Raw genomic sequence first — 11,668 nt, forward strand, 5'->3', positions numbered from 1 at the left:
TGGCTAAGACTGCCACCTCCCTTCTGACTGTTTTACATGAAAATACTGTTAAAGAGTTTGAGTCATATAAATTTGGCAGAAGGAAATGTTATATTTGCTAAATTTGTGTCATCAACCTGTAGAATCCATACTCCAGCAAAAGATGCCAGTTAATTTCAAGAAATCACAACAGCAATGGTACTGCCCATGACTTGGTCCTTGTGCTCAGATCACACTCAAAATGTGTAAAACATGGAAAATAGAGGGTGTTGCTCAGGTAGCTCTGATACTGTTTGGCATTCTCCCAAATCCCTAAGCCCGACATCTCTTAAGCAGGCTCATCCTTATTGATGAACACATCAGAGGGGTTGTTGGTGATGAAAACTACAATAATGGTAACCAAGTTGATTCCTGGGGTTCCACCTATTTCCACAGTGACACAAGGGAGTCTCCACTCAGGGTATGATCCAGCTTTTCTTATGATTCTGCTGTGGCAGCAGAAAGCTAGTTCTTCATTTCCTTCTTCCCTTACTCTCACATCTCCCCCTTGACAATATCACTCAACATCAGTACTTAAACGTCTTGTATCAAGTATGTCCCTGTGTTTTACTTCAGAAGTCAAAGTACAACATTTGATATATGAATATTTACTTTTTAACTAACAAGCTTGGATCCACAATGAGCTAAAGCTGACTAATATTCCCATATATTGTATTTACTGACATTGAAGCAAAGATCAAATAATAAAAATGACAGCAGTGACAGGTTATTGGTGACTATTTTAGCTCAGTATGTGCCAAGGATTCAATGACATATAAAACAGCATAATATTGACAAGTATAATACAGATTACCATGATCTTCACGTGGTACATAATGTGGTTGGTGGGTCTTTTTCTTTCTTCTTTTTTAAAATAAAGTGCACTCATCCACTCTTAGGCTAAAAAAGGTGTTTGGATAAAATCTTTAGGAGACATACAACTTGCTAATAATAATTATTTAGGATAACATCAGAACAACTCTGACAGCAGCTGCCTATTTACACTTATACAATGCATGTGATCACTGTAACTAAGCATTGGTAAAAGCAAGAGGACTTTCTGAAGTAAAATGTAGTACCATCCTCACTTTTCATATTACACATATTAAAAATGGGAATGACTGGCTTTTAAAACCTACTTTGTTGAAGCAAACCATATATTAAGAAAAGTGCAAATAAGTGACCAGCTGAATGAATCTGCAGAAACCAAACACACCCATGTAACTAGGATCCAGATTAAGAAACAGAACATGACCAGCACTCCAGAAGCCCTTGCATATTCCATTCCAATCATGAACCTACCCTAAGAGTAACTATTATAATGATATTATAACAATTTCTAACATCATAGATTCTTTTGCTCTAAACAATCACTTTTAAAGAATATGTTTTGAAGACCTAGTTTTCTACTTGTTTAATGGGCAAGAAGTTGAAATTAAATATCTGCAAATATATTTTAGTTACTCCAAACACTCAGAAAATCTCACTGTAGGGTTGAATAAAGTAAGCAACAAGGATCAGGATGATGTTTAATAAGCACTCACTGAGCTGAATTTACTATGCCGACACTGTGTCACAGATTTTGTCTGTAACACTATGACACAGATTTTGTCCTGAAAAAGCAGGCTAATGATATCATACATAATTGAGAAAGCATCATGCCAGTATGCAGCCATAAATACAGAAAGCTTTATACTGTAGTGCAAGAGAGTACAGGATCAGCTAAAAGGTCCAAAGTATTATGGAGGAAACTGAGAAGCCACTGAAAGGTAGAAAAGTTGGGGAAGCTTTTTACAGAGCGGTGGAACTTAAAGTGGGCCTTTAAAAAGATACATGAGGCTCAGAAGGACAGAGACAAGGAGGAGGCTTTTCAGATGGGAAAAGGGACAGAAGCCTGTGCTCTGAGACAAAGAGGGTAAGACAGATGAGCTACATATACAGTTCCCTAGCAAAAGTAGATTCTGAGATGCAAAAGCTGAGGAACCCTGACAAATACCTACAGAAGTCTATCAAATCATTGATTTGTGTTGAAAGAATTCACTCAAATCCAAATGGCCATGATCTCTGCTTTCTTTCACTGCTACCCAAAGATACTGTTTTCAACCAATAGTTTCCTCTAGAAACGAAAATGAATTATGAAATGTTTATATATTATGCATTGAAAACATTGTTTGGTAATGACTAGATTACTGAACAGCAAAAAGGAAACATGACTTTCTTTCCTAAGTCCTTTTGACATTTCACATTAAAAATACATTTTCTCGAGCTTATTCATCTTCCTTAAATGACAAATAAGCTCTAGAGATCTGCTGTACAACATTGTAACTATAGTCAATAATAATGTATTATACACTTAAAAATTTAAGAGGGTAGGTCTCATGTTAAGTGTTCTTACCAAAAATAAAAATAAACAAAAAATTCTGTGAATGTTTTGGACCTCTCATTTTGTTTAAAAAAATTAGGAGTGACATGGTGACGGTGAAGAAGAAAAGTCTTAAAAACTGGAAAATTTATGTAGATAAATATGTATTTGATTTCCTATAATCTAACAATATTCCCCTAAATACAATGAATTCAGCAAAAATTGTTTAAGTTACTTGAAATCCTATATATGAAAAAAAAAAAATCCAAAGAAAGTTGAACAAATAACTTTTTATTTTTTTTGAGAAGGAGTCTTGCACTGTTGCTCAGGCTGTAGTGAGGTGGCGCCATCTCGAATCACTGCAATCTCCACCTCCTGGGTTCAAGCAATTCTCCTGCCTCAGCCTCCCAAGTAGCTGGGACTACAGGTGTGCGCCACCATGCTCAGCTAATTTTTCAGTAGAGAAGAGATTCCACCATCTTTGCCAGGATGGTCTTGATCTCCTGACCTCAGGTGATCCGCCCGCCTCGGCCTCCCAAAGTGCTGGGATTACAGGCGTGAGCCACCGCACCCAGCCCAACATTTTTATTAAAATAATGTAGTAAGGCTGGGTGCGGTGGCTCACGCCTGTAATCCCAGCACTTTGGGAGGCCGAGGCGGGCGGATCACCTGAGATCAGGAGTTTGAGACCAGCCTGGCCAATATGGTGAAACCCTGTCTCTGGTAAAAATACAAAAATCAGCTGGTTGTGGTGGCAGGCACCTGCAGCCCCAGCTACTTGGGAGGCTGAGAGAGGAGAATTGCTTGAACTCAGGAGGGGGAGGTGGCAGAAAGCCATAAACAACCCACAAAAAATAAAACAAGAAAAAAAAGCAAAAAAAAAAAAAAAAAAAAAAAAAAAAAATGTAGTAATATATATATTCAATTTTACTTAGACTGCTAAGATTTAATGAAGGTCAATTCTACTGACATTTTGTCATATTGGTATATCGTTCTGTGCTTCTAAAAAGTTAGATTGTAACTCAAAGTTTAAATCTGTTAGGAAACCTTAGTTTAACACTTTCTTGTATCTTAGGTCCTGTAAGTCACTATAAGTTAAATGCTCTAAAAACAGTAGGATTTTGTGTCATAGATTTTTATTTAATAGATTTAAAAACTCAAAGATTTTTTATTGAAACTAATAGTAGACTATATGAAAAATTTTTTTTCAGCTATTAGTATAAAGTATAGATGTTTCAGTGGTTATTTACATTTTACATTGAGACAGTCACTGCACTTGGCCCTGTGACTTGGTCCTTACCGTTCACCATAAACCTTTGTGGTTTGGTGGCATCCATAAGTTTAGGTCTTTTCCATTATTAACTCAATTGTTTCCAATTTTAACTATTTCCCTTGAAGAAGCAAAGTGTGGACTAGGAAATATTGTTGAATACCAGTGTTGTACTTATTCTAATTTACCTTGGTATTCCTCTGAAATTTACAGTAAACAGTAATTTTCAGACTGTTACTCTCTATTTGTCAACTTCCCACAGTGTCTTATTTTGAAATATGCCTGCTGTACAAAAATGATATGCAATTAACTAAATTTAATAAGCACTTACTGAGCACTTCTATGTCCCTTCCAAGACTGTCCAGGCAGGACCCTGTTTAGCTTCCAATATCAGGTGCATTCAGGGTGGTATGGACACAGATTGAGACCCTCCGAAAGAGGTTCTGTGATAGAACTGAGATTGTAAGGACAAATAGCATACAGTCCTTATCACTAAGAAACTCAATAGGAGGTACAGATAGAAGCAAATAATTAAATAAAAAGTGCAAATGTTGTATATGCTCTATTACCAATAACGCTAAAGGGCTGCTGTGACACAGAGGAAGGAGTGGTTAGTTCTGTTCAAATGGAGCTAGAGAGAGATTATGGTCAACTACAGAGAAAGTAGCATTTACACTTGCAGTAAGTTTTTTATTTGGTCAGCATCTACTTTCTATATGTTTTCCAATATGTGGGCATGAGTCTTTGTTGGATATTTTCGACCACAATGAAAGTAAAAATGTGGATGAAATATATGTGATAACTTTAGACAAGGTCTCCAAATGTACATGGACTCTACCACCCAGCTGTGTGATCACGGGCAAGTCCTTCATCATTCTACATCTCAGTTTCTTCAACTGTAAAATAACTTTGGATGAAATATCATCTTGGGTCCCTTTTAGCAGGGACAAGATAATCTCTAAAGCTTCAAGCAGCTGTGGAGTCTCTGAAAATGTTTTGACTTTTTTTGTTTTTTCCCCCAAACGTTTTTACTTTGCTATTATTTTACTTTGTTTGTTTATATAAAAAAGAAATACTACTATGGAATAAAGCCATAGATTTTCGCCTATAACACTGCCTTGTTAATCCTGTGAAGAGGTCAGAGGGGATAAACAGCTAATCAGTAATTAATGCAGATATCAAAACATGGCAGATATCAAAAGGTACAGTTGATCGTTAAAATTAGAATAATGTATTTAATTCATAAAAAAAAGTTAACACTGTTCAGAGCAAATTTAACTAGCTTTTATCTTGTAGGATGGCACCAATTTAACGAAGTGAAACCCATTTTAGATGTATGCAAACCTTAGGAAAACTAGTACCTTCAAATACATTAATATAATTTCCCCTTTGTGAATAGAATTATTTTAATTAAACTTTACTAACCCTTTGGTTTAATACCTGGAGTTGACCTATAAAACAGGAGTGTTTTTTAAATCAAACAGTAAAAAACATCCTCAAAGCTGAAAATTAAAGTTATAGCCACAGGGGGGAAAAAAAGACTTAACAAAGATGTCTAATAAATCAGCAATATTGTATACTATATCTATTAGATGTAAGTTTATATATATGTACATATACACACATATATGATGTTTAAAATTAATCATTGGGGAAAAGATAATTGTGGTTCACAAAAAAAAAAATTCAATGTTTTAAAGGCGTCAGAGTCTCTATAACAACCATTTTCTTTCTCTAAAGACTAATTGGTATGCCAAACTTCAATGAAATGACCTGGAGATTTATAATTTAACCAAGAATAAAATGACCAGAGCAATGTTATTTTATTAACTTTACTGGTAATAAAGTCACATTTATTACTTCTGAATAAATGAACTTCATAAGGCCTATGAGAATGTTTAGAAGGAAGGGATGCACACTCTTCCCTTGCCTTGCCTACTTTCCTCCCTTTTTCCTGCAATAGACACTAACTAACTAGCTGAATAACAAACTAACTAACTAAATAAGTAAACCTAACCCAAAACAAGACTGTTCTCTAATTCTTCAGGCAATGCTTCATAAACTTTTGCCACCAAAGTACCCCTAATGGAAGAGAAGACTGTAAATACTCCCTTAGGTATCTGCTACAAGCGGGAGATTTCTTTGAAGTCATCTGTTTTATTTTAAAAATTCATGTGGATTTTGAATTTTACTCCATACTATATATCCATTTTAATGTAAAAATGATGTGGTCTTCCCCAATATCTTTGAGTTACAGAAATCTAGAAAAATATGCCAAGTTTATACCATAGTTTTGTATCTCCCAAGAAGCACACAATTTTAGCAGCTTAGCTTTACAAGGAATAAACTTAATTATAATTTTTTCCATGGAACCCACATACTTCTTTCTTTTTGTTTGCCTTCCACATCAAGGTGTTTTTTTTCCCCGTTGTCAGTAATGTTGATGCCTGTAATTTCAGTACTAAACTAAAATAAATTTGGTATTTGCTATACCACACAGAAAAGATCTTACTCTACCAAAGTAGGTACGTGGGTTCTAATAACACAAAAGTATGAAAACATATATTGGTAGTAATCAAGTTGTTCTTTCAATATGAACAATATAATTCATTCATTAACTGAATCAGTTTTGTCTTATCTGTATCACTCCAGTTTTTAAAAAAAGCACTCTTTTTGTTTTTGAAAAGAAGGGGGATCATTTTACAAAGAGATAGTCCATCATCAAAGAAAATGAATTATATAGTGTTGACCTGTTTTTGCTTTTTGCTATGTTATACACAGTCCTGAATGTAATGGAATGTGATTCTAACAGGGCTGGAATGTACATTAAGTAAACAAGACAAGTTAGACTCAAATACCAAGGAAAAGTGTTTAAATATAAGTAAGAGGTAATTGGCTTGACCTTTTACAATGCTTTGTTTCTTCCTGCAGACTAAATACAAAAAGTATTTTCTCCTAAGGCCTTAGTAAAAAAATAAAAAATAAATAAATAAAAAGAAGAAGAAAAAGGAAATAGATTCTGAACAGTGATTTGACAAATGATAGTCAGTTGTCTTAGAGCACAGGGCAGGTGAAATTTCCAGGCAGAGGATGCAGCATGAAATCGTACACAGAGACAGGATTATTATAAAGGAATAAAAATGGCTCAAGAGACTATATGTCTGGGTATACTGAAATGAGAACTAGGAGGAAATGAAAGAGGGATGCAAGCAGGCAGAATGTGCTTAAGAACTTTTTGAGTTGAGAATTCTCAGTCTGAATTTTACAGGGAAAGAAAAATAACTAGTCAAAATAATTTGAGAATAGGGATTGCTAAGGCCCAAACAGTGAGATAGGAAGAGGATTTTTGGCAACAGTCTTTTGAATACACTGGCAGGAAGAACGCACAAAATCAGGAATAATCAAAATACAGCAGAGAGATTTTGCTCTTGAAATGGATTGGAAAAAGGAAGTTGGTGATATTACAAAAAATAAAAATAAAAAATAAAATAAAGAAAAATATATATGAAAGGATTTACAAAAAGCCCAGGAATAGGAAGCAAACAAATAGAATTGAATATAATACATACTTACTAAGACTGGAGGAACTATGAGATATCTTTATGATTGTTCCCTTCTATTAAGACAAAAGAAACAACTATAATATTCTTAGTAGCATATCAGTACTATTACTACTACTACTAATATAATGGTCCAGCAACAGCTGCATACTTACTATGGGTCAAGCAGTTTACTGGATGCTTTGCCTACGTTAACTAACTTAATCTTATTGTTATTATCATTCGCATTTTACAGATGAGAAAACAAAATCTTGGAAGTAAAATTATTGGCTCAAATTATAGAACTAATAAGTAGCAGAGCAAGCTAGGATTAGAAAGTTATAGTGTCAGGCCAGGCGTGGTGGCTCACACCTGTAATCCCAGCACTTTGGGAGGCCAAGGTGGGCAGATCACAAGGTCAGGAGTTCGAGAGCAGTCTGGCCAACACCATGACACCCCGTCTATACTAAAAAAATACAAAAATTAGCTGGGCATGGTGGTGTGCATCTGTAATCCCAGTTACTCAGGAGGCTGAGGCAGGAGAATTGCTTGAACCTGGGAGGTGAATGTTGCAGTGAGCCGAGATTGTGCCATTGCACTTCAGACTGGGGAACAGAGCAAGACTCCATCTCAAAAAAAAAAAAAGTGGGGGGGGGAAGAAAAGAAAAGAAAGTTATAGTATCTAACTCAAAAGGCTGAGCTCTACAATCTACTTTTGTCAGTAGCAGTAGTGGCTAAAGTATACAATATTATTGAATACCTCTCTCTATAATTATATAAAACATATATATATATATATATATATATACACACATATATACTATATACAAATATATAGTTAAATATCCATAGTTATTTTTTAAAGTTGTTTGACACACGATATTTGTACACACTTATGGGGTACATGTGATATATTGCTATATGCATAGAATGTATAATGACTAAATTTGGGTGTTTAGGATATACATCACCTTGAACATTTATCATTTCTTTATTTGGGAACATTTCAAATCTTCTCTTCTAGCTATTCTGAAATACACAATATATCATTCCTACCTACAGTCAATCTACTCTGTTATCAAACATTAGAACATATTCTTCCTTTAATTTTTTTTATGACAGGGTGTTGCACTGTCACTCAAGCTAGAGTGCAGTGGTGCGATCATAGCACACTGTAGTCTCTTGGACTCAAGGGATGCTCTTGTCTCAGCCTCTGCAAGTAGCATGAAACTCCTGGCCTCAAGTGATCCACCCACCTCAGCCTCACAATTAGCTGAAATTATAGGTGTGAGCCGTTGCATCAGGTCAGAACTTATTCTTTCCACCTAACATATGTTCGTACACATTAACCAACCACTCTTCAGCCCCTTACCCTTCACCCTTCCCAGCCTGTGGTAACCACCAAACTATTTTCTATGTCCATGAGATCAACCTTCTTAGCTCCTACATATGAGTAAGAACATGCAATATTTGTCTACCTGTGCCTGGCTCATTTCACTTAATTACCTCCAGTTCCATCCATGTTACTTCAAGGGACAGGATTTATTTCTTTTTTATAGATAAATAGTATTCAGTTGTGTATATATACCACATTTTCTTTATTCATTAATCCATTGATAGACACCTAGGCTGATTTCATATCTTAGCTATTGTGAACAGTGTTACAATTGTGAACAGTTACTATGGTGAACAGTGTTATAATAAACATGGGAATACAGGTATCCCTTTGATATACTGATTTCCTTTTCTTTGGATAAATACCTAATAGTGAAACTGCTACATCACATATAAATACCTGTTGAGTGATATATGTGTGTGATATATATTAATATATAGTAAATATATTACATATAAGTATATATGCAATATATTACTATATTGCTATAGTAATATTACTATAATATAGCAATACTACTATAACATAGTAATATTATAATATTGGAATATTACTATAGCAGTATTACTACTATTAATAATACTATAGTAGTATTACTATAGTAATATTATATAGTTATATATAGTATATATATTACTATGTAATATTACTATATAATATTACTATATAGTATTACTATAGTAGTAATATAGTAACACTATATAGTAATATAGTATTACTATATTACTATATTCATATAATATTAATATATAGTAATATTACTATAGTAATACTACATTACTATATAGTATTACTATATTACTACTATATACTATATATATAAAATATATATACTATATATATAATATTACTATAATATATATTACTATAATATATATTATAGTATACTATATATACTATACCATATTATAGTATTACTATAGTAATATTACTATATAAGTATGTAATACACATATAAGTATGTAATATATTACATATAAGTATATGTAATATATTTATAAATACACAGACACTACCACAACACATATATCACTCAACAGGTATTTAGACTTAATAATCAAAGCTGATACAAGCTTCATTCCAGATTTTATTTCAGTTGTTCCCGATTATTTTGACTAAAAATTATATTTATCAGATATATATTCATGTAAACTATCCTCAATATAAGAATTAAAAATTATGAATACAAAATTCACAGAACATTATGCTTGAACACATTATTGATATACTTCTTTCCAAAATGCCATAAAATTTGATTATACATATTGAACAAAGAAAATTTAGAAAAAAATTCTGGTAGAAGGCAATCAAAAAGTATTAATAGCAACAAAATAAGCTAATTTAAGGACTGGCCTTTTTTGTGCTATGTATATATTTTCAAATTATAATACAAATGCTTAAAATGTTTCTATTACTCCACATTAGCTACATGTTAGTAAATATGCTTCTAGTCAGAAAGCTGTATTTTTAAATCAAAGGAGAAATTCTTTAGAAGAGCTATTACCAGAAAGTTGCCATTACAGTTATAATTTGTGTAATTTCCCATCATATCATACCATTTTTTGAAAACAGTGAAAGAAAATAAATAATACAATATAATCATAGTTTATCTTCCTGTGTTATTTTGCTCCTTGGACAACAAAATGATACAAACTCGATAAAATCAAAGGAATGTGGTGAGGATTTGATTGACAATACCAGACCGGCTGAGATGACCACTGTGCAATGTTATTCAAAGAATATTTTGGGTTTTATATACTCACTATTTTTAACTTAAAAGGAAAGTTAACAGGTTTATATGGCTCGTATTAAACTCGAGAAACATAGTCCTTACCAAAAGTCCTCAGAGTTACAGAATGAAATCACTTCAGTGCAATTTCAAGTATAAGATTTATGGTGTACTTCACTTATCTAAAAGGGAAAATGCACTTCTTCACACACATAATCTCATCTTTAGCAAATGTTTCCTTGATCTTCCTTTCTTTAACTTTTCAACCTCTTGGAAATGTATGTAATACTTACTAACGGACAAAGCTAATTACCCTGAATTAAAATCTCACAGACATTTTTGTTTCCCACATCCTGTTCCTCACAGGAGCCACAGCTTGCCCATTCTATCCCTTCAATGATGTTGTACTGCTTACCACATCAAGATTAGACTCCTTAGCCTGACACTGAGTCTCAGAGATACACGCCTTACTGCTTCAGCCTTAGAGTCAACCATTCCCTTCACCTGCCCTAAAACATTCTGCCACCTTGCCTTGCTCATGTTATTTTCTCTCTGGAAACAACATATACAACATCTCTTCATGTACGTTTCTCAACCTCTTTTCCATGTTTGTAAAATCCTAACCTCCTATTTCATCTTTGATCTCTTCCATGAAGCCTTCCCTTATCTACCCATTCAAAAGTACTTTCCTCCTCACCTCAACTATAGGACATTATATTTTCCAGCATCATTTCTCACATGCATTCTTATTTTATAACGCATTTGTGTGTATGTATATATACACACATTTTTTCTCATCTACTATATTTTAACCACACTCAAGCAAAAGCTCTCACAATCACTGTCATATAACCAAGAGCCCTATAGTATGGATCCTTTGCAAACAATATCCACTTAAATGTTTATCAGATGAAAGTACAAACATATTATCTAATCAGAGAAATGAAAGCTTTAATAATGTAGCAGTGGTAAAAAAAATGATGTAAGACAAAATATGTTATTAAAATGTAGTATGCTGTCAAATATAAGCTAATGGAAACTATTTTCCTGCTTTTATTATATTAGTAAATAAATAAAAAATACTTTTATGAATAATATTTACAGATCCTTTCATCTTTCCATTTAAATCCCATAGGCAAGAAATAAAGCAGTTATAAATCAATTACCTTTGCTTGCACTTTCTACATGTTCCAGTTCTTCAGGAAATTTTAGGATATCTCGATATTTTTCCTCACAAATATCAGCAATAAAATGCAAAAGGGTTGTTTTCTGATCTGCTGATTTAGTATCTCTGATCTGGAAGAAAACAATAACACATTTTTTAGTAATTTCTTAGTAAATATATACTTTTTTT

The 11,668-nt window shown here is 33.3% G+C and overlaps 1 protein-coding gene across 9 annotated transcripts in view; it reads right to left on the reverse strand.

Moving 5' to 3' along the window:
* DIAPH2 (diaphanous related formin 2) overlaps nt 1-11,668 on the reverse strand; it is a 914,924-nt gene that overhangs the window by 439,447 nt on the left and 463,809 nt on the right. For all 9 annotated transcript variants that reach the window (XM_017548566.2, XM_017548564.2, XM_037745740.1 and 6 more), the window contains one exon: nt 11,481-11,610. In XM_017548566.2, the coding sequence (XP_017404055.1) occupies nt 11,481-11,610 (130 nt within the window). The remainder of the gene's footprint in view (nt 1-11,480; nt 11,611-11,668) is intronic.

The sequence above is a fragment of the Cebus imitator genome, unplaced genomic scaffold (genome assembly GCF_001604975.1).
Source record: "Cebus imitator isolate Cc_AM_T3 unplaced genomic scaffold, Cebus_imitator-1.0 Scaffold210, whole genome shotgun sequence".
Lineage (NCBI taxonomy): Eukaryota > Metazoa > Chordata > Mammalia > Primates > Cebidae > Cebus > Cebus imitator.